This window comes from Caenorhabditis elegans, chromosome X, assembly GCF_000002985.6.
Source record: "Caenorhabditis elegans chromosome X".
Taxonomy (NCBI): Eukaryota; Metazoa; Nematoda; class Chromadorea; order Rhabditida; family Rhabditidae; genus Caenorhabditis; species Caenorhabditis elegans.
Window position 1 is genome coordinate 13,506,924 of NC_003284.9, and position 25,333 is coordinate 13,532,256.

General features: G+C 37.0%; 6 protein-coding genes and 4 non-coding genes across 11 annotated transcripts; 6 read left to right on the forward strand and 4 right to left on the reverse strand.

Moving 5' to 3' along the window:
* The first annotated feature begins 609 nt into the window (after positions 1–609).
* Positions 610–3,197, forward strand: H06A10.1 (DM13 domain-containing protein). The gene is made up of 7 exons (NM_077854.8): positions 610–834; positions 889–1,017; positions 2,059–2,164; positions 2,209–2,314; positions 2,369–2,546; positions 2,699–2,786; positions 2,834–3,197. The coding sequence occupies exons 1-7, from the start codon at positions 789–791 to the stop codon at positions 3,054–3,056; spliced, it is 876 nt and encodes a 291-aa protein (NP_510255.1). The 5' UTR covers positions 610–788; the 3' UTR covers positions 3,057–3,197.
* On the reverse strand, positions 3,112–4,174 carry col-185 (Nematode cuticle collagen N-terminal domain-containing protein). Its single transcript, NM_001029563.3, has 2 exons — positions 3,979–4,174; positions 3,112–3,936 (listed from the first exon to the last, which is right to left on the reverse strand). Exons 1-2 carry the CDS (start codon positions 4,144–4,146, stop codon positions 3,187–3,189), a joined length of 918 nt encoding a protein of 305 aa, NP_001024734.1. The 5' UTR covers positions 4,147–4,174; the 3' UTR covers positions 3,112–3,186.
* An 863-nt stretch (positions 4,175–5,037) lies between these two features.
* H06A10.3 lies at positions 5,038–5,123 on the forward strand. The gene has a single exon (NR_072420.1). It is a non-coding gene; the product is annotated as an Unclassified non-coding RNA H06A10.3 (non-coding RNA).
* On the reverse strand, positions 5,047–5,118 carry H06A10.t1. The gene has a single exon. It is a non-coding gene; the product is annotated as a tRNA-Pro (tRNA).
* Positions 5,124–8,932: 3,809 nt separating the features above from the next.
* Positions 8,933–11,988, reverse strand: cdk-4 (Cyclin-dependent kinase 4 homolog). Its single transcript, NM_077855.8, has 5 exons — positions 11,856–11,988; positions 10,366–10,428; positions 9,886–10,305; positions 9,493–9,653; positions 8,933–9,386 (listed from the first exon to the last, which is right to left on the reverse strand). Exons 1-5 carry the CDS (start codon positions 11,979–11,981, stop codon positions 9,128–9,130), a joined length of 1,029 nt encoding a protein of 342 aa, NP_510256.1. The 5' UTR covers positions 11,982–11,988; the 3' UTR covers positions 8,933–9,127.
* A 751-nt stretch (positions 11,989–12,739) lies between these two features.
* F18H3.1 (SPRY domain-containing protein 7) lies at positions 12,740–14,595 on the forward strand (the record flags this gene model as incomplete). The annotated part of the gene is made up of 5 exons (NM_077857.9): positions 12,740–12,878; positions 13,525–13,641; positions 13,713–13,867; positions 14,090–14,173; positions 14,361–14,595. 5 exons carry the CDS (start codon positions 12,740–12,742, stop codon positions 14,475–14,477), a joined length of 612 nt encoding a protein of 203 aa, NP_510258.2. The 3' UTR covers positions 14,478–14,595.
* Positions 14,596–15,338: 743 nt separating this feature from the next.
* On the reverse strand, positions 15,339–18,900 carry pab-2 (Polyadenylate-binding protein). 2 transcript variants are annotated; one of them, NM_001392873.1, is made up of 5 exons: positions 18,566–18,900; positions 17,859–18,171; positions 17,049–17,811; positions 16,751–16,999; positions 15,339–16,704 (listed from the first exon to the last, which is right to left on the reverse strand). In NM_001392873.1, exons 1-5 carry the CDS (start codon positions 18,894–18,896, stop codon positions 16,282–16,284), a joined length of 2,079 nt encoding a protein of 692 aa, NP_001379081.1. In that variant the 5' UTR covers positions 18,897–18,900; the 3' UTR covers positions 15,339–16,281. The 2 variants fall into 2 exon arrangements, with proteins under 2 accessions (NP_001379081.1, NP_001379082.1); NM_001392874.1 differs by lacking the exon at positions 18,566–18,900 and having other exon boundaries at positions 15,351–16,704; positions 17,859–18,173.
* F18H3.6 lies at positions 18,336–18,542 on the forward strand. The gene has a single exon (NR_072421.1). It is a non-coding gene; the product is annotated as an Unclassified non-coding RNA F18H3.6 (non-coding RNA).
* A 3,264-nt stretch (positions 18,901–22,164) lies between the features above and the next one.
* F18H3.4 (Lebercilin domain-containing protein) lies at positions 22,165–25,018 on the forward strand. Its single transcript, NM_077860.7, has 8 exons — positions 22,165–22,310; positions 22,360–22,497; positions 23,047–23,216; positions 23,266–23,338; positions 23,394–23,631; positions 23,754–24,106; positions 24,266–24,341; positions 24,400–25,018. Exons 1-8 carry the CDS (start codon positions 22,179–22,181, stop codon positions 24,597–24,599), a joined length of 1,380 nt encoding a protein of 459 aa, NP_510261.1. The 5' UTR covers positions 22,165–22,178; the 3' UTR covers positions 24,600–25,018.
* On the forward strand, positions 22,662–22,726 carry F18H3.7. Its single transcript, NR_102226.1, has one exon. It is a non-coding gene; the product is annotated as an Unclassified non-coding RNA F18H3.7 (non-coding RNA).
* Positions 25,019–25,333: the final 315 nt, after the last annotated feature.

Sequence of the window (25,333 nt, forward strand, 5' to 3'; positions counted from 1 at the left end):
TTTTACCGTAAGCGTGATATGGATCATCTTTTTTTTAGATTTTAAATATTTTATTTTCCCTAGCCAAAATATAAACTTTTCTGTTATAAAACATTGTGAACAACTTTTTTTTCAAATTCACATTTTTCGAAATGCTCCAAAAACACTGTATTCAAATTTTTACAGAATTCAGGAAAACTATTATTTTAAATGTGGAACAGATATCAAATTAAAAGCAAACCTTTAGTTTGTAGCTTTTGTAGGTTGTCACTGGCTACACCTCGCATTTTTCATCATATAAAAAATGTATCAAGATTGTTTGAACTTGGTAGCGATTTGAACTGTGAATTTTTATTTGATATGCATAAACGTTTATTCCAATTTGAAAAATGCAACGACGTTAGCGCGCGTGTTTCAAGAATATTTCAAACTGTCAATGATCCAAACGTTATTTACTAACAAAAATAATAGAAACATTTATTCAATTTACCGATCGCCGGTGTTTTGAGATGAACCTTCTTTGAAATGGTTTTGCAGTCACCAGAAAACAAAACCATTACAATGTACTCCAATTTGGAAAAGAAGAACTGAGACAATAAAAAAGTAAACTGTTTTCACTTTCGTCTCATCTCGACAAATGATGTAGCTGTTTAGGGTTAAAGCAGAGAAGTAAAACTTGACCAGTTTTTGGCCATATAGGTCAGAAAAGCAACGCTTTTTCTTTTATTTCCTTTGAAGCAAAAGACCAATAGTTATCATTCTATTCAACATTATATCCAGATAACTTACTTGATTTTCTCTCTATTGACATGCGGAACAGCGAATTTTTTCTTATATTCATAATATCATATTCAGGTAAGAAAAACATTTGAAAGCAAATTGACACTATTCTTCTTTTTTGCTTTTCAGGAGTCATACGTGCCATTGAGTACAACGGAGTTTCTTTGGGCGAGTTCAGTGAGAGTGACGTGGAAGGAGAAGTTTTTCTTGTCAACTCAACACATTTACAAATTGTTAACTTTAGGACTACAAAAACAAGTAAGAATTTTTTCTCGAAAAATCAGTATGAATTGTGGAAAAACAAAAAAATTTCGAATCTTATTTAAATTCTAATAAATTCCTGTCTAGGGCTGGCATATTTGGCGCCCGGTCGTCCGGTTTTGATAGACCTTTTCCGAGGGGTAGGTTTTCACGGCGGCCGACAATTTTCGAGTTTGGCCACAGACTATAATTAATCACATAATTGTTTAAAGGTGGGGTACCGAATTCTGGGAAATATTTTCAAATGACTCCAAATTTTCCCCTGATTCTGAATATCGATGTGAAAAAACTCAAGAAATTTCTCTGATTTTGTATTTGAGCTTAAAATCGCAATTTTCATTGTGCAATAAGCTTTATCAAATTAGCGAAGAAATAAATTATCCTTGGAGCGTGTTTGCTTCATTCAATTTTTTCCATATATATTTACTTTTTTTCAGTTTTTCAGCTATTTTCATTTATTTTTCTGCAGATAAAATGTTCAATTGGCACGAAAGAATATTTTTTTAATCTGACAATATACAACAAAAATGAATAAAAATAGCTGAACAACTAAAAAAAAAGTATGTGGAGAAAATGAAATGAAGCAAACGCGCTCCAATGATAATTTATTTCGGCGCAAATTTGAAAAAGCTCATGGGTGCACAAATGAAAATCGAGATTTTAAGCTCAAATATGAAATCAGGGAAACTTTTTTGAATTTTTTCACATCGATATTCGGAATCAGGGGAAAATTTGGAGTAATTTGAAAATATTTCAAAGATTTCGGTACCCCACCTTTAAGGTGTGGCTAAACTCGGAAATTGTCGGCCGCCGAGAAAACCAACCCCTCTAAAAATTTTAAAATTTCCAAAACCGGTCGCCGAACTTCCGATAAACCAGCCGTATACCTGTCAATATTCGAACGCGTTACTATGTAATACATAACATGTTTTTCCAATGTTTTAACGGAGTAGCGCAAAATTTGAATTGCTCGAAAAAAAAACATAATGGTTTAACACAATGTGTGCCAAACTACAGAAAAAAAAGCTACCTTTGCAGATCTTCCTCCAATTCCATTTGCTTTTATATCATCAAACAATCAAAAAAGTACTCCAAAAATCTACCGCCATTTTTCATCTCAAAACGGCGAATGGCTCTCAAAACTGTGAGTTAATTTATTGTCAAGAACACATCAATAATCACATTTAGGGTGTCATTGAGTCACGAGCAGCACCAAATAGACACGCGGCTAATTGTCAAAATGACGGGCTCAGCTGCGCAATGGAAGCAATTTGCAGTTGTTGATTCAAATGGGGTGAGTGTGGGGAACAGGGATGCAGCGTTTTTTTTCTGAATCATTATGTTTCAGAATACATTGGCATCTGTAAACATGAACCAAAAACCATCAGCACCATTTTGTTGTTTTGAAAGTGAAGCGGATATGGGGTTGTTCGGAGAGTACGGAATTATTTCGGACCCCATAGAAGTGATCGACTCCAGGACACTAAAAATTCCAAAGTTTTCATATAAAGCATCGCAAACACCAGGTACTGCTTTTTACACGTGAAGCTATGGAGCATTGTATTTCTTTTTAAAAAAACCTTTTATCTTAATAATCTCATGATACAATGGATGCAATCTTTGTCAAATCTTGAATAATGTTTAACAGTAAACTGTGTACTGCAGCTTCAGTTTTCAGACGGATACTTCTTTGCCGGAGCCGGATCAGAAATTGATCAAAAATCTGGGAAGAAAGCTGCTATTCTGCGAAGTGATCAAACCCTCAAGTAATTTTCCACTTTTTTATTGAAACATGTCCTGTTAATTTTTCCAGTTATTGCCCTATGCTGAAAGATATTACCGATCAGGATATAATTATACGCTTAGACCAGAGCCAAACAATTTACGACATTGAATGGATTAGTGTATTTTGCTACAAGTATTCACACGACTTTGGCCACTTGGATATGGGACTTGTTGAGAATGAAGAACAGGTTCCACCTTATATTCCGGATATTAGCATTTCAGAACCACATGTAATATCCCAAAACTGCTAAATGTATCTTTAATGTTTCTTTATGTAACTTGATATGTTTTAAATTGTAAATGTGTTTTGAAAATGCTCTAAATTTATTGGCAAGACAAATGAAGTCAATTGCAAAGTAATGGTAATAATAATAAATGGAATTAACGCCGTGTTCCATCCTCGAAGAAAATTCCTCCGTCGATGGCGCAGTACTTGGGGCAGATTCCCTTTTCTCCTTCACCTCCAGCTTTTCCTGGTGGTCCTGCAGTTCCTGGGTTTCCGTCTGGTCCTGGAGCTCCAGCTGGTCCTGGTGGTCCTGGTGGTCCGGCAGCTCCTGGGGCAGCGGTTGGACTGGCTCCATCTGGTCCCGGTGGTCCTGCTGGTCCTGGTGGTCCAGCTGGTCCTGGTCCTGCTGGCTCTGGATAAGTGCTCTCTCCAGCTGGTCCATCTGGTCCTGGAGTTCCGGCGGCTCCGTCGTTTCCTGCGGGTCCTGCTGGTCCTGGTGGTCCTGGTGGTCCTGGTGGCGATGGTGCGGCTGGTGATCCTGCTTCTCCGTCTGGTCCTGCTGGTCCAGCTGGTCCATCTGGTCCTGGTGGTCCTGGTGGTCCTGCTGGGCATGGCTGACATGGTGGTGGAGTTTTTGCTTCGCATGGTGCAGATGCCCCCTTTCCAGCGGCTCCCGGAGCTCCTGGTGCTCCTGGCTTTCCTGGCTTTCCTGGCTTTCCTGGAGATCCTCCTGGTCCTGGTGGTCCTGGATTACAGCATCCAGTGCATCCACCGCCAGCAGCTGCATCTGCAGCTCCGGCTCCTGCTCCAGCATCAGGACCTCCCGACGAGTATCCAGCCTGTCTTGCAGTTCTGTTCACTGACACGTCGCTATTGATTTCAGACCACATATCTTGCACCGAGTTCTGAAGTTCATTTATAATCAACACTAGTATTTTGAATTATACCTTGCAATACAAAGACTCGCGATGAAGTTGAGCCTTGGTATTCTCAACATAAGTGAAAATAAGTGGCAAAGTCAGACACAATGCAACAGCGGCAGTAACAGAGAATCCGACAGCCGAGTATGCAATTAGACGGTACGCTTTAAGACGAAGATCGGTTGGAGACTCCATTTTGAACTCTAGAATGCCAAAGCACACCACTGGAATGAGCTTCGTGTAAACCATGGGCATATTTATACTGCTTCTACTATTGAAATTGTTCTAGTATAGAACTGGTAGTTGGATCAAGATAGTAAACGATTGACTGCGAGATATCATAGTTTGGCAAAAAACAAACAACTTTTATGACGTTCTAGGTGTTTGTAAAATGAAATGGTTCTGGAATGGGATTCCAACAAAGAGAGAAACGATTGTATCTGGAAATATATCACAGAACATGAATGTGGAACAAGGCTTGAAAATTTTTGCTGATATCTCCGTGCAATTTAGTGAAATGAATGAAAGTTTTGAAATTAGATTTTATTATCAAAGTTTCTATAAATATTTTTCCAATTATGAAAACATGAACAGGGCAAAACATAATAATCAACTGAAAACATACACATACTTTTTAGGCATGTTGGTCAGAAATAACTTTTGCATATAGGTCTACAGAAACATAATTTTCAGGATTCGTGAATGTTGAACTAAAATCTGCACGAAAACACGTCTTAATTGAGAATACTTTTAAGTTATTTATTAATAAACCTTCGAGAAATAGCACACAAAAACTCATTCAGTAAAACAATTAGGGCTACAGATCGATAGTTCACATATTGTACAATTTGAATATAATATTTTTAAAAACTAACTATATATATTTGGCCGATTTTCAGTTTTCGTTTAAAATATTTACAACAATATTTGATTTTTTGGCACCAATAAAGTAACGTGTGATACTGTAAATACTTGTCAATATAAATGAATTTAACTTTATAAGTTTGAGAACATAATTTTATTTATGCTGCATGTTATCTGTTCGCAGCGAAAACTATCATCAAATACTTTCCGGTCAAAAACTTGAAAAAGGATGGGCCGAACCGGGGATTGAACCCGGGACCTCTCGCACCCAAAGCGAGAATCATACCACTAGACCATTCGGCCATGTTTCCCTGACATCTCTCCGTTATATATAACTCTTCCCTTGATGTCTCTGTTTCTCCCTTTACATTTCTTTCACTGTGTTTTTGGGTTGTTAAGGTTTGCGTCTCGTTTCACCTTCGCTCTCTTTAATTTGGTTACCGTATTTCCTCTATTAGTAAGGCATGCAATACTAATTTTCGGATACCTATTTAGATGCAATACTACTAGAGAGTGGAGGTGCATGCTTCGTGTGTCACCCAGAAAAACAAACTCCTTTGTGAAACAAGCTATAAGATACATAGAACAACGGCAATGTTGGTTTCCAGAAATTTTTTATATTGATGTAATTGCAAGTCAGGATCACTTTGAAATTCTTGGCAAAAATTGCAGCGTAAAACTATACAAAGGAAAGGATATTTTCCGAGTTTTGGAAATAATCTGTAGTCTTGACGAGCATTTAGAAGTCTATGCTAAACTTTATATAAGTAATTCTTTTAAAGAACTACAGGTTCAAAGAATTGTTTCAATTCTACTTCGTAAGAAAATATGTGTTGTGTGTGTGAACTTCATCGGAAGACTAATGCCTAAGAAACTTTTTCGAAGTTTTTTGAAAATTAAGACGAATCAGTTGCGAGTTGATGTGACAATACCACACGATATAAAATTATGCAATTATAAAATTAACAAATTATGGATTTTTTGCTTAATTTCATGTCCGTTGACCTGAAAGGTATCAATATCACTAGTCGACAATTGAACTACCTACTCAAGAAATGGCAGGAAAGGAGCTTTCGTTTAGTACATTTCAATGCAGTGCAAATAAAAACAAGTCTAGAGAAGTCTATCGTAATCGAAGGGACACAATCAACACCAGCGTTAGTTTAATTCAATTGTTTTATTTTGATACGATTAGTTAATTTTAGGTTGGTCTCCTGTTTCAAGATAATTCGAGTACATGACGGTGTTGCTCATTTCGAAATCAGTGATAATAACTTCTGGCTCATTGTTGGAAAAATTGTAAATTATTCCACGGCACAGTCTCTGTAACTAACAAGAAAAAATTCCCGCTCGTTGGAAACATTACGTCATTATCCCTATCCTCAAGAAGGCTACAGACCATATCTTTAACTGTTCCCTTTGCTCGCATTATTGAACAAGTCATCTGTTCTCAAATCCGCACATACCACATATTTCCCGCATTATCTCTCTTCCCATTATTAGCATGTGTTTCTTCATTTTAGAAACTCGTCCTCCTCCCGTTCTGTTAACTTTCGACTTTGCTAAGGCTTTTGATAAACTTTCTCATGGTATCCTCCTTAATAAACTAAATAGTTTTAGTCTTGATAACCTCACCTGTTCATGGTTTGAAGAATTTAACAACAGCAGAACTTTCTCTATCCAAATCAATAAATTTACTTTTAACGTCCCCTTCTTTTTATTTATAATGTTCAGTGCCGCCCCTTTTTATAATGTTTATAAATGATTTATTGATTGATTTAGATCCCATCGTAAATGTTGCTTGCTTTGCTGACGGCATTAAAGTAATACACCACAACCCTACAGTTCTTCAAAAACTATTGACCTTATAATTGATTGATCCAAACACAATACTCTCCCGCTGGCGCCAACCAAATCTTTTCTTCTCTTTCTGGGCACCCTAAATCAAAACAATGCCTACCCACCTAAGTACAATACCTACCTAATAATACCTACGTAGTAGTGTTTTTTTTTCTGTTCCTTTTTTGCGTTTTGTTTCACCGTCGCAATTTAGTGATTCCTTGTTTCTCAATAGAATTGGTCTCATACATTTTGAAAAATGGAGCCAGCAGACACCACGGCAATCAATAAATCATTGAAGATTCACTAATTTTATTCATTGTTTAACATTATTTGAGCTATCGAGCACGATAAAATTCCTAATTGGACTGGCCAATATTCTGAACATGTTTAAAAAATCTCGTCGATGTGACGATTCTGGAATGGAATGACGTTGTAGAAGATCATGAAAACATGGAAGCCGCTCCGAATTCCAAAAACCGCTGATTCATAGTGTTTCAGAGTATTTCAGTATGCACAACTTGTGAAAACTAACACATACGACGCAAACACCAGAATTTTTTTTTCAATTCATTCCTTTGCTTTTTGAAAATAAATTTTATCGTGCAATCTCTTTTGATTGTTTTATGTTCAAAACATTTTTTACAGATCTGTTAAACTTTTTTGCTTTACACGACAGCCCTCAACACTTTTTTGCAATTTCTCTGAAGAAAAAGCGATACAACTGTGTCGTATGTCAACTCGCGTAGAGCCCACGCCAATCATTTTGAACCTTGTGCTCAGAGGCCAAGTGTAAGTGTTCCAGAAAAAAAAGCAGCACTTGTCGGTGAAAGAAAACCGGAATACAAAGTCGACAAAAAAAACAGTAAAAAAATATACGCTATAGAACAAAGGGAACAAATAACTTTGAAAAGTTCTGAAAAATACTAAAAGATTGCCCCAAATTTATTATTTTTTAAAAGTTTGTAGATACCTTTATCGCGCAGGGATATTGAAATCTTGCCGAAATACAATAAGCGAAATTATATAATTATCCCTTCTAGTAGGTTCCTCTTAAACGACGTGTAAAGTATTGATTCACAGACTCGCCAGAACTCAGAATACATGTATTATTGAAAAACGTGTTGTACTTAACATTTGAAAAACAATTGCAAAATGGAAATTTGACTAACCATGACACCAACAAAATATTACTGTACAATTACTGTACACTCTACGTTCCTAGCTTGTTGGTTGTACCTTATTCACTTAAATAAAACAGTTAAAAAAAAAATAAATTTTAAAACTTTGAACGTAATTTCAGGTGCACCTTTACCCAGAATTCTCAAACTGTCACATTTCTATTAACAGTTCAATGAACATCCAATTGCCACTCTTCGTTTTTGTATTGGGGTCAGAGGTGGAACCTTCAAACTTTGCAACATTTTGCAAGACACGCCCACTGGAACACATGTCTAGGAGAAATCGGGTTAAACTCTCCCAGTTAAATTGCGGATTTGTTGACGACTTGTAGCTACGACTACAGAAAATTGAGGTGAGATTTGGTTTTAAACAATGGTATTATCAATTTAAAAATTTATTTCCAGGTACACGAATTGAGATTAGAATTTGGCTAACATTTTATAATAGAACTTTTCAAGTTTATACTGACTATTTTACATTTATGATGATTCGAATACGGTTTCAAAAAATAAAAAGCTGTTGATATCACTACGAAATTAAAAACAAGTTCAAAACAATAATTTCAGATGAAGTTCGCAATTTTAATGCTTCTTTGCATTGTTTTGATCTTTGCAACTGGTGAGCCCTTGAAGCGTTATTGTGGAAAAAACCTTGTGAGGATAGTTCAAAAATTTTGCACATCCACTGAAAATTGCTTAAAGTTGAAAGGTAAGTTATTGTTAGTCCATGTGTGTACAAATTTAATTGACCATATAATTTATTTCTAAAAGTTTAATATTTCATAATTAAATTTGAAATTGTTCATCTATATGGAACAATTCCTCAAAACGCTGTTATTGTATCTATCAATAAGAGCTGTTGGAAATTTTTTGAAAAATGCCAATAACTCTTTCAGATCAGGATTTAATCACTATTTGCGGAGTAGGAACGACTGAAAAGGATATGTCAACAATCTGCTGCCCATCATTTTGATAAAATGCTCTACATAAAAACTTCTAGTGATTTTCTTCTTAAATTTATTTTAGATTTTCATTTCTGTCCGACTACCTCATTCTTTTTCTATTGTTTTCAAGGCTCCTACTTTTTGAAAATATAGTATCTAAAAAACTTTATTTTAAAAAAATATGAAAGAATCATTGTCAGGAATTCACAACATTTAAGAGATCACACTAAAAATAAAACAGCGCAGCAGCACACAAAGATATATACACGTGGAGAAAGTGTCATAACATTGAAAAAAAAAATGAATAAGTCAAAATGGAAAAATACAAAAAAAAATGAATATCTGGTTTCACTTGTTGAAGTTGATTTGCTTGAGAACACGAGATTTTGTTGCCACCGCAGGCTTCAAGAACGGATGGCTCAATGCTCCACGAGCAGAAAGTCGCTTCGAATGATCATATCTCAGGCACTGTTGCACAAACTCGATTGCCTGTTTTGACATCTGCGGGCTCAGATCCTTGAGGTTGGTCGGGCGATATTGTGGGAATGAGTCTCGGGCGATGACAGATTCACTCGGCCAATCCTTGCCAACTGGGGTGCCCATTTTCCTGAACAATTAATATAAGTTCAATATTGCAGTTTTTCTGTAATTAGGCAATCTTACGGGTTTTTTAAACATACATACTAAATTTTAGATTTTCTTGTAAAACTTACTTGAAAATGTCTGTCAACTGCTCAGCCTCGTTTTGGCCTACAAAAAGTGGCTGTCGGCAGTAAATTTCCGATACAATGCACCCGAGAGCCCACATGTCAACTGTACTGTTGTAGTAGGATTGAAGAAGAACTTCCGGTGATCGATACCAAAGAGTGACAACCTAAAACAATCGTATTTGTAAATAACTAATTTTTAAAAATTTAAAAAGAAAAGGTAAAACTCTTAAAAAATGTACTGTTTGTTCTATAATTTTAATTTGAAAACCGAATACAAACCGACTTTATACATACAATAATTTTTTTAAAATCTTTTTTTTAAAGACATTTGTATGAAAAATAAGTTAGTGTATAGACATGCTTTCTCGAAATCAAGTTTTAAGCGTAAAAACTTACTAATGTTGTGAAAGCCGTTGTATTTGAGTACTCTTTTGACAATCCAAAATCAGCCAATTTCACGGTTTGATCTCTGTTGAGTAGAATATTCTGAGGCTTCAAATCCCGATGAATGATACTGTGTGTGTGAAGAAAATCCAGTGCTCGAACAATTTGTGCAGTGACATGTTTTGCTTGTTGCTCCGGAACTCCGCGTGGAATATTGCGCAGGAACGTGTGCAAATCCCAATCACACCTTTCCATTATCATATTTATCTTGAGAATTGCTCTCACGGGGTCAAGTTGATGAAAAACAGACTTTAAGGAGATGATGTTCGGATGAGCTTTTCGTGCCAGATGCTTCATCACTGTTATTTCGCGAAGCACACTTTGCGGGATTCCCTCGTTTTTCGAAGAAATCATGATTTGCTTGAGTGCATACTGAAAAATTCGAATGTAATAATTCAATTGAGATGCAATAATGTAAAAACAAAAACATACGTCTTTTCCATCATGAAGGCTTCGAACACGGTACACATTTCCATAGGCGCCTTTTCCAAGAGCCTGAAATAAAAATGTTAAAGATGGAGTAGCGCCAGTGGGGAAAATGCTAAACACCACTGCTATGGTCCCATTATTGCCGAATTTGATGATAAAACTTTTCAAAATTTTTTTTGAAAATTTTTTAATTACTGTCCAAAAGTGAAAATTACTCGGTTTTTGCCGCTGATTATTTTGGAAGTCGACGGAAAAAATTGTTCTCCTACACTTTTTATTCTTTAATTTTGTTTTAATTATTTGTATTAAAACATTGTAGGGGTCGGAATATGCGGCATTGTTTTGGATTTCCTCAAAAGCTCACTTTTTTTAAATGTTGGCAATTTGCCAGAACTCGCAGAAAAGTTTTCAAATCTGATGGCAGTTCTAAACTTTTTTTTCTAATAGCAAGTATATGTCGGATTGTCATTATTCAGTTTTACTAAAAATAAGGGCAAATTTCTATTCGAAGACAATTTCTTGCCAAAATTTTGCCTAACAATTATTAGTTTCGACTATAAAAATTGGGTAATATATTTTGGATCGAGTTGGATCAAACTTTGGATATATTTTACATTCAGAAACAATAATAGCTATCAAATCACTCAAATTAATCCTTATAAAAATTCAGAGCCACGTTCATTTTTCACTGCAGACTCCTTCCCTAATGTATTCAAATATTCAAAATTCTCACATGTTGCGGGCTTTTGTTTTGCTCTAGATCTTTTGATTCAAATTTGAAATACGAAACTTATGACCTCATTTTTTATTTATCCATAGAAATCTGAAACCAAAATAAACTATTTTGAAGCAAAAAAAAAATGTTTCGCAGCAAACAATCTCATTGCCGCCTTCCCTCTATTCTTTTTATTCGTCATTGGCGTTGACTGACTTTCACGCAAACTCAGCAGAAATGTTGCCATTTGTTTCTCTTTTACATGCCGACACTGATAAAAGCTTATACATGTGTACGTCTTTAGGGAATCGAAAAATCTTTGGTAGAGACAAAAGTTTGTTTCAGGAAAAAAAATTAGACAGGGAACTTTCAAATATTTTTCTTGAGCACGTTTTGAGCACACCATAGTTATCTTTCAAAAATAATTTCTTATTACGCAAATTTTAATACTTTGATTAGTTTGTTTGGATTGCAAAAAGTGAGTAATTAGTCACATACTTAGAAAACTTGTTCATTTCAAAACTGAACGGTTTTCAAAAGGTTTCTCACACTATCATCGAAAAAACAACGAACTTTCTATTCTTGTGAAAACTTTGGGAATTATCTTCAAATTTCGAAAGTTAAAAAAATCTTCATCTAATCCTCTTGCACTTTTGCGACTGCACTTGCGTAAGTTTCCGAAGAAAGCGCTTTCAACAACCTTGAATATTCAAAAACCGCACACTTTCCTTGACCCAGTTTTCTTTGGTCCTCTAACTGTAATCTTTTCCAATCATACCTGATGAATTTGAAAATCCTTCATTGTCAAGGGTTTTGCCATCTGTCCGCAAGTCATATTATTCATCATTTTTTGGAGTCGAAGGATCTCCATTTTGTACTCCTCTCCATAAAGATTCTCGCACATTTTGGATCTGAAAAAATTTTAATTAACATTCAAAAGTGTCTAACGTGGTATTGGAGGCAAAAAAAATAATGTTGCAAGAGTTAAGAATCTATGTAATTCAAATTTAAAATCCGATTTTATTGGCGGGCGAACGAGAAAGAGATTGCTGGCAGACGGTAGAGCGGTGTGTCTCCTCTGCCTCTGCAGCGAAAACTGTCTGCCGGTAAAGAGCACTCGGTTAGCGGAGGATGGTAGAGAAAGAAACAGAAAGGGCAACCTTGGCAAGAAGATGGACTGTGACTGTCGGTAGGCAATTCTTCGGTGGTTCTACAACAGCTGGTGTCCCCCTGAGCGCGGACACAAAGGGAATAAACCAGCGCACATTATCTCAAGTCAGCTCTCTGTCATCTCTTCTTCTCGCGTGCTCTCTTGCCTTCCGACTCTTCTCACCGCTGCCACCATTAAAACAGAATGCGTTAAACGCGCTCTATTGACAAACGTGATGAGCTCGAACTACATGCATGTTTTTGCTTGATGTTTTCATACTTTATACGAATTTCGCAACTTTCTTTTATGAGTTTAAAGTTGTAATTGTTCATTCTAGATTACAAATGACTCAATTTGACAAACAATTTAGGTATTAACTGAAAACATAACACTCTTTTTTCAACAGATAACAAATATTTGTAATTAGTAAAAAATTGTCATCTTCACTCCCCCTTGTTTCTTTTTAATTGAAAACGCGTGTAATATTTTACCATCCAGCACTAAATTTTCAGATGAACAATATCCGTGGTTGGTTTTCATGTTTGGCACCGTGCTTCGACTGTGTGGAAGGCTCCAGTTTTGACAATGCCTCGTATCCACGATTTAACGCAGTCTACCAGCCAACAGTACGACTAGATGTGGGGAGAATGGGTATGGTTTTGAACTTAAAGTTGGCTGGCTTGTTCACGTTCCAAAATCTTCACACTTTAAACAAATATTTAAAGGTGTAGTAGAGTCAACTTTTTTTCGTTTAAATGACAGAAAATAGACCCTAATGAAAATATTTAAAAAAAAAACTAAGTGTTAAAAATTTTTTCAATTTCTCAAAAATGAAATGAATGACTTCATTTTTGGTATTTTCGCGTTTTCGTCGATTTTTCTTGATTATTCTTTTATATATGGTTTTTTTGGAAAAATGTTGGAAAATTTGACAAACAGAGCCAAATACAGAGAAAAAACTTGAAAAAAAACTTTAGCATTCAGCCAGAAAACGTGAGAATATCAAAAATGACGTCTCTCATTTGCGCGGAAATTTAAACTTAATTTTGGCGTTTTTTTTTGACTTTTGAAAAATTGAAAAAATTTATAAAAAATTGAAAAATGTTTTTATTAATATTTTTCACAGTCATATTCGGTCACTAGGGTCTATTTTCTGCCATTTAAAGCAAAACATTTTTTGACTCTACTCCACCTTTAACAATCCAGCAGATAAAGTTTCATTAACATGAGTATGTTTTACTAAATACGCTATGTAGTAAAAAAAAGCAAAAAAAAAAGAACTTTAAACTTTTTATAGGTAAAAATGTAGTTATTCTCAAAGAAGGAGAACGAATTTGCGGTATTGGAGGAGCGATTGCAACTGTTCCAATTGTGCAAAACAAAGCATATTTCCAAGTGACAGTTCAACAAACCGGTGAGTTTTTGTTTTTCAAAACTAGTGTTTCCTCAAATGAAATTAAAAAAGTACAAATGTCTTATTTTCAGGAACATGGGGAATAGGCTTAGGACAAAAGCAATCACCATTCGACAAAGTCCCATGCACTGAAAAGTTTTGGGGAATCAGAGATAATGGAGACATTGCAAAGGAAAATGAGGTCGTGGCAAAAATGACAAAAACTGTGGAGGAAGGAGATGTTGTGGTGCGTTTTATAAGCAGAAAAATGGAATTATTTCGTACTTTCAAAACAAATTGCTAGTTTTTTTTAAAGCTTAACATGTCTTACAATGGAATACAAATAATGTGATACAATTTCAAGTAACGATTGCAAATACTCAAATATAATTTGAAGTTTAAAGAAAAAAAAACAAAAGTATTAAACTATTTGTTACCAAGTAAATCTGTTAAAAACTCAACCTTTCAGGGTGTTGCATATGACCACGTGGAGCTCAAGTTCTATGTAAACGGAAAAGCAGTGGAAGATGTGATAACTGGAGTTCGAGGCCCGGTATGCCAAGAGATTATTTGAAGGGATTAAGAAATCACTTAGGAACAGTGCCTAATAAGATTAAGATTCAATATTCATTCGTTGCGCTCAACTTTTTAATATGATCCCTGGCTTGGAATGCAACCATTTGGACACAAACCACAATTTTCCTAATCAATTTTTTTATTGAAATTGTTATCATTTTCAGGTTTACCCTATGGTGTATGTTGACGACTCAGCAATTCTCGATCTCAAATTCAAAAACTTCACGGAAGCTCCACCAGCGGGATTCGGAGAAATTCTCGTGGAACAAACTATTCTATAAATCTTGCCTGATTTTAAAACCATTGACCGTGATTTCCTTCGCTCTTGTGACTTGTCAATAATGATTTTGAATTTCATTGAAACTCCTTAATTTAATCTAAACAAATATGTTCTTATTATTATCAAATAGTATTGAAATTAACACTTCAAAATTGTAAGTTACAATTTCCGTGATGGAGAGTAAAAAATACTAACTTAATACAAACTTTCAGTTCAAACAGAAAATCTGAAATTTTAGGCATGTGGCTGACCGCACTTTTTTAGATGCAATATAACCGATTATTTGTTTTCATATTTACTTACATTTCATAACTTTAAAATTGATCCTGAAAATCAGTTTTTTTGATTGAACTGAAAACTTCTGGCACCTGGAAAAATTTTGTTATTAAATTCTGAAAGCGCTTAGAATTTGAAACAAGTCCCCGAAGAAACATTTTCAAAAAAGTTCATTTTAAGTCAGATATTAATTTTCAAAGTTACACAAACTAAATAAATCTCCTAATAAACAAATGCGGTCATTTATATGGCTCAAATTCAGTTTTCTGGATTGAACCTAAAACTTCTGGCACCTGGAAAAATTTTGTTATTAAATTCTGAAAGCGCTTAAAATTTGAAACAAGTCCCCGAAGAAACATTTTCAAAAAGTTCATTTTAAGTCAGATATTCATTTTCAAAGTTCAGAGTTCAGAGGTAAGAACTTGTTCAGATTTTTTGCAAATTGATCAAATTGAAGAAAATTGATTTTTGATGCCGCATTATGTTTTGTTATATTCAAGTAATCCTGTTGTTATTAAATATCAGGTCACCATTATTGAGTGTTTCTCCGCATTTTGAAAGTAATTTTGAAAATAGAACAGATGAGTTCCTTTTATAGATACATTTATCATTATTTAATTCAAAAAGTTTACAACAAAATTATTATAATGATAATTAGAAAAATTCTGGGGAAAACGATAAGATGTTGGGATATCGGAAAAACCACAGAATGGATGTATCAATTGTTATGTGGGTACAAATTGGGGTACAAAAGAAAAATTTTAGGTTTTATGGGAGGATGGGGAGGGGTGAGAGTTGCAATAACTTATATAAGTGGGAATATACTTATTAACACAAAGAGCATATTATTAGGCGGGAAATGACAAAGTTGCACATTGTTGCACAGAAATATCAAAGCATTCAGAAAGAAGCATCTAATTTCAATGAAATTGCTGGCTGGCGGGGGTGAGACGATTTGTTCTGAGCTTGGGCTTCGGAGTACATTACAAGGCCGAACAAATTACCATGTTAAAAATTAGTTGCAATCTCTAGGTTTCCAAGTTTTTGATGAAAAAAAAAAAAACACCGAAATTCTGGAGAAAGTAACAAAGTACACATAAATGTTGAATTGGATTGAAGTGAGACAAGAGAGAGGACCAGAAAAGAAAAAATATTTTTTTTTAGGGATTTTCAGATGAAACTATACACATTCGTTAAAGAAATCAGCTTCAACGCAGTTCAAGACAATTTTAAATACCAAGCAAGAAATGTGAAATTGAAATAAAGAAAAATAGAAGCATTTTTTTGAATTTTTTGAATTTTTTTCCTTTTTTTTTAATTTTTTCTCCAGATTTTTAAATTTTTTTGGGGTTTTTTGTAAGATTATTTGAAGAAAGTACAATAGGAAATGGGAAGGTAAAAAAATTGGATGAGAAATTATGAAATGCAGAATGAATACTGCTTTCAGTACCAAAAAGTATAGCCAACAATTTTTGCTCTGAATATCAGAGAATATTACGACCTTGGCATGCAAGATGAAGTTAGAGAGCTTAGTTTTTAGCAGTTGGAGCAGAAGTAGAAGCAGCAGCACTCTGAGCATTGGTGAGCACTCCAAAGGCTTCCTCGACCTTGCTTCTGAACAACTCAGCGTCTTGGAGCATCATGATCAACTCGGCGTTGTCAATCTCCAGCATCATTCCAGTGATTTTGCCGGCCTCCTTGTGGTTCGGGAACATCTTCTCGATAAGAGCATAGATACGCTCTCCGAGAAGTTGCTTTTGCTCTTGTGGAGCAGCTTGAGCAAGCATATGGGAGGTAAGAGTCTCCTGTCCGTGAATAACGATTCCGGATTGTCCTTGTCCTTGTTGTCCTGGCTGTTGTGCTGGTTGCTGGGAGTGCTGTTGTGGTTGTTGCTGGCGTGGTGGTCCTTGGTAGAACGGCTTCTGTGGTGCTCCGCGTGGGGCTGGTCCTTGCTGAAAAATAGAGAGTAGTATTCATTTTATCTGGATTAAAGCTTACTTGACGAATAGGTGCCCCTCCCATCTGCACTCCAGGTCCTCCGACACGTGGTGCTCCGGCTGGTCTTGGAGCCATTCCATATTGTGGACGACCATCGTTGGTTCGCATTGGTGGACGTCCCTGTTGTTGTGGGTAAACTTGGCGCTGATTGAATGGATATTGCATGAACATCTGGTTTTGGAACACGCGTTGTCCTGGTGGTCCGCGAATTTGAGCAGATTGTGGCTGGAATCCTGGACGCCCTTGAGCCTGTAAATTAAGAAATTAAGACATTTGAATTAACTTTGTAGAAACGTACATTCATTGGATTTGGAACAAAGTATCCTTGTTGTCCTGGCTGGTAGAGCTGAGTCATTGCTGGAACTCCGCTGGCCTGCTGTCCCATGCGAAGAGTTGCAAGTCTTTGCATGTACTGAGATGCCAACTGAGCACGACGATCCTCCTTGCGTTGAGCAAGGGCCACATACAGTGGCTTGGCTCCAATCATTTTGGAGTTCATATCAGTGACGGCAGCGGTTGCCTCTTCTGGCTTCTCAAAGCACACGAAACCGAATCCCTTCGATCTTCCGTTCTCATCAACCATAACTTTAGCAGAAGTGATTGTTCCGAAGGAAGAAAAGTGATCACGAAGACCATCATCGTTGAGATCTTCCTCAATGTTCTTGACGTACAAGTTTACTCCTTGATAACGCTGGACACGCTCTTGCTTCAAAGCTTCGTACTTTCTCTTGAGCTCTGCAGAACGCTCAGACTTCTTTTGAGCTCTGCAGACTGAAAGCTTGCAGTCAGTTCCTTCCAAAATGCTGTCGTTGAGTTTTTCAACAGCTTGACCAGCGGCATCCTGATCAGCAAAAGCGACAAATCCAAAACCTTTTGGTTTGCCTTGCGCATCGGTCATCACTACGGCACTAGTAATCTCTCCAAACTTGGAGAACATTGCGGAAAGCTTTTCCTGGTCGAGATGCTCGCCGAAGTTCTTGACGAAGACGTTGGTGTACTTGAGGCCACTCTCTCCAAGCTCCTTCATGCGTTGTGCGCGAGGTTGGAATTTTCCGACATAGCTGAAAATTTAAACGATTAAACTTGCAACTCAATAGGGTAAACTTACACTTTCTTATCAGAAAGAAGCATTCCATTGACTTTCTCAATGGCAGTTTGCGCAGAGTGCTCAGTCTCGAAGTGAACAAATCCGTATCCTTTGCTGTTTCCTTCATCGTCGGTGGCAACTTTGCAAGACAAAATGTTTCCAAAAAGCGAGAAAGTGTCGTAGACGGACTTGTTGTCAATGACACGATCCAAGTTCTTAATGAAGATGTTTCCATTTCCGGCACGGCGAGCAGCAGGGTCACGTTGGGACCACATGATACGCATTGGACGTCCGTGGATGACTTCGAAGTTCATAGTGTCCAAGGCGCGCTCGGCTGTAAGAATTATTATATTCCATGTGATAAATTGAAATAAACATATTTTTATGAGTTGTCTTCCTCATTTTTATATAACAAGCATTCAAATTTTCTAGCACCTGGTATGCATTCTATAAACACTTGTTTCCCACAGACTACGTCATACTGTGACGTGGCAACTCTTCTAGTGGCTCTCTTTATTGCGCAATTCTGCACAGAGAGATGTGTGAGCAGAACGGGGACTGTTGTTGCGAGGTGAGAGAGCACGGTTTGGTACTGGTGTGTTCATGTGATATATGTACAACGTCCCCTGTTGTGCATACAACAATCTTCCCTTTCGCTGTGCATTGCGTCTCAGATGTTAAAGAGCTATCTCACAAAATTTCTGAATTTAATCAAAATGCAAACTCACCATCAGCAGGCTGCTGGAAGTTGACGTAGGCATACCCGAGCGACAAGCGGCTGGTATTGTCGCGGCACACTCGGATTGAAAGCACCGGTCCCGCCATACTGAACTTCTCGAATAGCATAGCCTCTGAAACATCGGGATGAAGATCACCAATGTAGAGTGAAGCCATCGAATAGGTTGCATTTGGCGGGTATCCTATGTTTGTTGGCGGTGGACCCTGCTGAATGACGGCTTGTGGTTGTCCGGCAACTGCACCGGCGACGACGGTTGCTGCTGCGGTCGGTGGTGGAGCACTGGTAACCACTTGAGTCATTGGCGGTGGAACTTGGGCCATCGTACTGAAAAATAGAAAATTGCTAAAAGGACGAGAGCAGGAAAATGTATTGTGAAACCAAATTCACATAAGAATGAGCAAAATGGGAGAAACTAAAGTGACTGAACAAGGGAAGGCGTGAATGAAGGCAAGTAAGAAAAAAGGCGTGCAGCCCTCCTTTCCTCATCTTTCGCCCACATTTATAAATGGAGTGGAAATTGGGTGCAATGCTCAAATGCCCTGGCGTGTCAACGACGTATCTTTATTGTGTTGGAATGGGCATGAAAATTGCTTTCTACTGTATTTTTACGAGATTATAGAAATCCATAAGGAACATGGAAAGTCGAACGTAAAAAGATTAGGATGTGAAACATCCGATGCTAAGGCAATAGGAAAAGAAAAAAACATCGGAGTCAATGATGGAAAACCGGGAGTGAACAAGGAGAAGAAGCCCAGCCAACACTCTTTCTCTTTTTCTTCTTTTTGCCCCGCTGCTTTTTATCGTCTATTGAATATATAGATATATTGCTGTTGCAGCATGGGCCTGCCTCGGGAGCGAGGGGACGACGAACGATCGCGTCAGGCGCAACAGATAGCGACAATAGTTTTGCGGAAGAAGAAAAAACCGAGAGAGGAGAAGAAGAGAGTGAAACGAATTAACAGGAAAGGAAACCAAAAAGAGTGGGAGAGAATACTGTAGAAAATGTATAGTTTTATGGATGATTCTAATTCACTCGTGTATTGACAATCGCCTATCGAATTGATTGGTTTTTGATCTCCCTCCCCCTTACTATTCTTCGCTATCTGTTCAGGATCTACTGTCGTCGACACAAGCCTCACCCTCTTCCTTACACCACGGAGGAAGAAGACGATTGATATTATCTGAGCCGCTAGAGAAGCAGGACAAGGAATGCGGCTGTGTTGTGATGATTGGTGGCGGTGATGATTCGACAATAACTAAACGGACTGCGGCGAAAGGAGAGGAGCGAATGAGGGGCCCAGTGAGATGATTCATGCATTCTCTTCAACTGCCACAACATATAAACATGACGGTTTTATGGCTGCTTCGCTCTCGCTCGGCGCCCTCGTTTTTCAATTTTTGACGTGTTGGAACCGAACGGAAACAAAATTGGAAAACAGAATGATAGCGAGCAAGGAAAAGGACACCTATGTTATTGTATAGAAACATGTGATTCTGGGCCCTATTTTGCCTATTTTTATCATTTGCAGTCTCCGTCATATGGTGTTTTTGTTCGATAATTGCGAAATTTACAGAGAAGTGAGAAACACTTATTGCTAAGTCTGAATATGGGAAGAGCTGAAAGACGTTCGATAATGATAGGACAGGTTTATTGAAACTTGGTTGATGAGTATTCAAGCATTTCTACATATTTACTTCAAAAAAAAACTTACTTCTTTGTTGGTTCGTTTGCAGGTGATGATTTCCAATCAGCAAGAATATTAGTTGATGTTGAGTTTTTTTTTTGGTTTTTGTTGAAGTTTTTGATTAAAGTAGTCTAATTTTTTTGGGTTTTTTGGGGAATTTAAAGGTTACAGTGGAGGGGTAGATAGTCTCTCCGGGACACAACAATATAGACGTGTCAGTCGTGTGTGTGTGCCTAGTCCGTCCGCGTCGCTCAGCACGCTACGCAGAGAGGTCGCAGCAGAAGCGAGAGATGTGATACGCAGAGTCCGTATGGGCGGTTGGAGGGGAAGCGAAAACGCTGCTGCTGCCCCCAACAGGCAGCGTTGGTGTCCGTTGGTTTATGTGTGTGTCTCTGGCTATCTCTATGTCTCTTTTCTCTCACTCTCTTTCCTCTTTTGCAATGTGTTTTTGGCTTGCTGGTTATATGTGACGTGTGATAAGGACTGAGGGACCGGGGAAGCTTCCATAAAAAGTCTGAGAAGTCACAAGACCTGACGATAGTCTTCCATTCTTATTTTTGGATAAGGCAACGTAGGACACTTGTTTATTGATTTTCGAATTTTAATGTTCAGTATTTTCAATCAGTGTGGCGCCCCGTGCCAAGTTGTTTCGAATATTTTCGAAAATGTTCACACGCTCAATGTCTGCGCTTCTCCAACTGTCTCATATCACTAATTTGCGAACAAACATGTTGCTAAGGGTTGTGTAATGTGACACAATAGGACTAAGGCGGTCAGATTTAGTTTTCATGGAGACTGCGAGTAGTGGCCTCAGTTTTTTGAAACAGAAAATATATTTCTACAGATTTTCCAATCTATTTTGCTAGTAGGCTCTGTAAACTATAAACCAAATTGAGATACATATCTAATACATATGTATAAAATTTCACTGATTTCGCATTTGAAGATATGATGCAAAAATCAAAGCTTGCACCTTTTCACTGGCTTGCAATAGTTTTTCAGATGTGAGTATTGAGTTTTCATACAATTATTCAGTCTACAACTAAACGTGAAGCACCTAAAATAGTCCATCGAAGTATTCAGACGTTAAGTTATGCAGAGACAAGTTAGTTAAAAAATTATCGCTGTTTGCATTGAAATTGAACTTGATGACCAGCGTTAGGCTTTCTAATCAAGGCGTACTTACACTATTCTTAAAGTTTTATTGCTTCAATTAAATTTTGGTCTATCCTAGCTTAATGGTTTTGGCGGGTTACCAATTGGCTTTTTAGATTTTGTTATTCAGCTTGATAAAAAACAATCATTTTCATCAAAACATTTCAACATAAATCACTGTGTTCTTAAAACAGTATGTCATTTTGAATGATTAGATTGTGTTTTATATATTTTTTTTCTTATAGATTTTTTTTGAAGAATCAAATAGCTAAATCAGAATGTGTTACCGAGTGCATAAACCACAATAGAGACACAAGATTCCGTCCATCTGATAAGAAAGACTACTCTGGCCTTGCAAACTTTAATACTGATCAAAGTGGCTATGAATCATCCTTGATAAATAATCGGAGTCTCCGCCAGAAGGTTCGATGGTCACTCTCCGGGGTTTTCCACGTGATAAAACTGTTTGATCAACCGATTTTCGCGCCGTTTCAAACTCCACTTTTTCTATCACCTACACAAGTGCACTTTTTTCTCCTTTTTTCCTCACTATTCATACTTTCGTCGTTTTTTTCTTTTTGCCTTATCACTCCCAACTCCTCTCTTCTATCTTTTCTCTCACTGTCATTTTCATCTTTTCTTCAAGGATCGCTTCTCCAACCTTTGTTTTTGGTTTTGCATATGTGTTTATTATTCTTGTCAGGAATTCTTCAAATCCACAATTCGCCCAATTCGTTCTTTTTTCTAGGTAATAGGAAAGAAATGCATGAGAACCGACCACTAGATGATATCATAGAAGTTAATGAAAAGACTGGTACAAACCCACCAGATCGTCAACGGTTTGAAAATGATTTGGAGGGGTTCCACTCGGAAATTCGAAAGATTCGATCTCAGGTTGGATTCAATTTCAGAATTGTTCTTATGAATTTTATTAATTTGCTAGATCCAAATGCGATGCAAAACATGCCTAGATGCCAACCCACTTGAAAACGAGATGAGAAACAAACGTAACCAACTCCGAGTTGATCTTGCACAGTTGAAAGGAGACGGGGATAAGATCAAAGTGAACATTGATAGCCAGGTAAGATCATGAAGCAAAAATGATGCAAATAGTTGCCCAATTGAAATGTTGAAAAAATTACAAAAAAGTAACTGTGTGTTTTAAACTGGGCAGTTACGCGTTGGTACCGCACTGAACAACTAATGCGAGCCGAAGGGAAACAGCTGAGAGCATACAATGCGGTCAACGCTTGTGTGTTTAAAACCGTCTTTGCAATCCAGGCTGAGTAGTACAAAAGTCTAAATGCTTCTGGGGGTTTTTTTTTGTAAAACAACGATGCTGAAAAAATTAAAATTAATATCAAAATAATAGAAAATATCTGGGATTTTCAGCTTTTTCTTTGTAAAATTTGTGTATCAAACGATGTACATGGAACAATAATATAAACTAATCAAATTAAAAAAAAAAACAATAGATTTTTACAAATAAAGTTGTAAATTTACTGTGACCTACAAATATTGAGAACAAAACCTGTAGTTATTCAACTTGATAAAATAAATATTAATAATAGAATAATGCCTTTGTGCAGTGATCATTGTGAAACAAAACTGTACATTAAAATTTTTACAGAGAACAAAGCAGTTGGATTTGGAGCGCGATTGCCGCATCCGAAACAAAGATCATTTAGATCGCCTGCTCCTGGAGCATCAGGAACGATACAAGCGGAACCTGTCGGCTCGCGATGAACAGGCATTAGTAACGGAAATCGATGCGTTGAAGAGAAATAAAAAGTTGTTGGAGTACGATTTTCATGTTCTTAGTTGAAAAAATATAGCGATATGATTTCAGGTCATTGGCTGAAATCACATCTCATCGTAAAGGAATGGATCAGGAATTGGAGAAGAATCGCATACAGAAACACGTTAGTATATTATTAATGATAAAAGAGACTGTGGTACTCATCCCATCAAATTCAGAAAGTCTACTTTGAACTCACTAGCTGCCAGAACCGATTTAAGCAAATGAAGCAAGAGCGGCGACACATTGAAGATGAGATCCGGGACCTCAAGCATCAACTACAAGGTGCAAATTCCCGCCGCAAATCTTTGATATCCACCTACGAGGATGACAGAGAGGAATACAAAAACTGGCTGAACGACAACAAACTGAACGGCAATAGCGTGCCAATGTCATTCCCAAGCGCACGAAAAATAAGTAAGTCGGATTGGGTTGCGAAATCATTTTTTTCCAGTTGTCAGAGACCGAAACGTATGCATTCGAAATTGGTCAACTAGAACTTTCACATTTCACAATATCTAAGACAATTTTTTTTTCAGAAGCGCCAATCGATGTGGAGGAATTGGAACCATATTACGAACAAAAACGGGATTGCAATCGTCTTATCAAGTACTTAGAGCGTCTTCCAACAACTTTACAGAAAGATGAAATAGTCAAACCAGCAACAACTCAACCGCCAGCACTCATCGATGATGACGATGATTCCGCCGATGAGCTCCCACCACAACTAATCAAGCTTAATCAAAAAGTGGTTCCAGCTCCAATTGTTAAGAGGAACTTCAAAAAACCAACGCAGCCACTTTCTCATAACATTGACATCTACAATCTTTTTGGATCGGTCAATGTGGACGTTCCGAAGGTCTATGCCGACGTCGGGGCAGCCCTTAAAGCAGTGAGTTTTAGGAATAAAAGAGTTAGAAAAAGACACATTTGAAACATATTGAGAACAATTTCTCGCAACTTTGACAGTGAGAATATTATGTGCTAATTGTTGGAAAAGGGTACTAAGTATGTAATTAAAAAAAAAAACGCCAAACTCACATTATTTCAGGTGAAAGAGAAACTCGACTTCTACAACCAGCAAACCACCAACGAACTGGACTGGGGAGAGGAGCTAGGCGGGATGGGTAAGATTTCGAAACACTTTTTCTTTCGACACCTTCTCAAACAATGATGCAATTTCAGAATTCCTATCAGTCTCACGCACTGCAAGCGACATGGACTCACACATGGATGACTCCATTTCTGATGTTGGGAGCATGTCCAGCTTCTACCGATCTTCTAGCAGAACGAGCTGTCCATCACCACTCACAACTGACAACTCACCGAAACGATTCGTGGCCCCACTGCCTCCACCGTCTGAGGTCAAAGACAGCCCAGTGTAGTTGATATTTGAGAATTGATGCCTTTACTACGTATTGTATTTAAAAATTAAAAATCTCCATTTTGTGCTTGTATTATCGTTCCCTCGACCTTCCTTCAAAATTTGTTTTCCGGGTTACCATTTCCCCTTTCTTTCTGTTATGTTCTAGGCTCTATGAGTTGTTTTGAAAATTGAAACTCTCTCTTATTTTTCATGCCATATATTCATTTAATTTGATACTCCTTATTCACTTCCGATCACCACCCACTTCCTCACAAGTAGATCTAGTCTCGTAGTTTCTAGTGATTAATTTAAATTTCACTTTGATCATTTTATCATACTACTTTGTTCCATTTGTATTGCTCAAATGATCCGGTATTATTTTTTTTTGTTATTTTTCATAACTTGTTCAATTAATCATGTAAATAGATATTCTGTAAAATGTGTGTAGCTTTCAGAGTGTCAATCGTCAGCGTGTCTGTTGTTTCCTGCCGGAAACAACCAGCGCCAAGGAACAATCAAACAATAAAAGTGATAAGCTACAAAATGATTTCATATGAAGACTGTTGAATTCTATAACAAGACTATTTGCGAAAGTGTTGGGACTTATTTCCATATTCAATCAATTTTGCAATTAATGATGCGATAATTAAAATAATAATTATATAATTAATTTTAACGAACAATAATATCAAATATGCGGATTTTGCACCCTTTCATGTAAAAGTTTAATGGGAGATAGTTTATTGATATAAT

What these genes read in the sequence shown, in the direction of transcription:
- H06A10.1 (NM_077854.8), top strand. Translation starts at nt 789, where the DNA reads ATGCGGAACAGCGAATTTTTTCTTATATTCATAATATCATATTCAG. An exon ending in CTTTAGGACTACAAAAACAA is followed by an intron (nt 1,018 to 2,058) that starts GTAAGAATTTTT and finishes CTACCTTTGCAG; the next exon opens with ATCTTCCTCCAATTCCATTT. An exon ending in TAAAGCATCGCAAACACCAG is followed by an intron (nt 2,547 to 2,698) that starts GTACTGCTTTTT and finishes TTCAGTTTTCAG; the next exon opens with ACGGATACTTCTTTGCCGGA.
- col-185 (NM_001029563.3), bottom strand. Translation starts at nt 4,146, where the DNA reads ATGGAGTCTCCAACCGATCTTCGTCTTAAAGCGTACCGTCTAATTGCA. An exon ending in GCGAGTCTTTGTATTGCAAG is followed by an intron (nt 3,937 to 3,978) that starts GTATAATTCAAA and finishes AATGAACTTCAG; the next exon opens with AACTCGGTGCAAGATATGTG.
- cdk-4 (NM_077855.8), bottom strand. Translation starts at nt 11,981, where the DNA reads ATGTGCGAGAATCTTTATGGAGAGGAGTACAAAATGGAGATCCTTCGA. An exon ending in GCCTTCATGATGGAAAAGAC is followed by an intron (nt 10,306 to 10,365) that starts GTATGTTTTTGT and finishes CGAATTTTTCAG; the next exon opens with TATGCACTCAAGCAAATCAT. An exon ending in CAACGGCTTTCACAACATTA is followed by an intron (nt 9,654 to 9,885) that starts GTAAGTTTTTAC and finishes CGATTGTTTTAG; the next exon opens with GTTGTCACTCTTTGGTATCG.
- pab-2 (NM_001392873.1), bottom strand. Translation starts at nt 18,896, where the DNA reads ATGGCCCAAGTTCCACCGCCAATGACTCAAGTGGTTACCAGTGCTCCA. An exon ending in CTTCTTTCTGATAAGAAAGT is followed by an intron (nt 17,812 to 17,858) that starts GTAAGTTTACCC and finishes TTAAATTTTCAG; the next exon opens with CTATGTCGGAAAATTCCAAC. An exon ending in GAGGGGCACCTATTCGTCAA is followed by an intron (nt 16,705 to 16,750) that starts GTAAGCTTTAAT and finishes TCTATTTTTCAG; the next exon opens with CAAGGACCAGCCCCACGCGG.
- F18H3.4 (NM_077860.7), top strand. Translation starts at nt 22,179, where the DNA reads ATGCATGAGAACCGACCACTAGATGATATCATAGAAGTTAATGAAAAG. An exon ending in AGAAATAAAAAGTTGTTGGA is followed by an intron (nt 23,217 to 23,265) that starts GTACGATTTTCA and finishes ATATGATTTCAG; the next exon opens with GTCATTGGCTGAAATCACAT. An exon ending in CCCAAGCGCACGAAAAATAA is followed by an intron (nt 23,632 to 23,753) that starts GTAAGTCGGATT and finishes TTTTTTTTTCAG; the next exon opens with AAGCGCCAATCGATGTGGAG.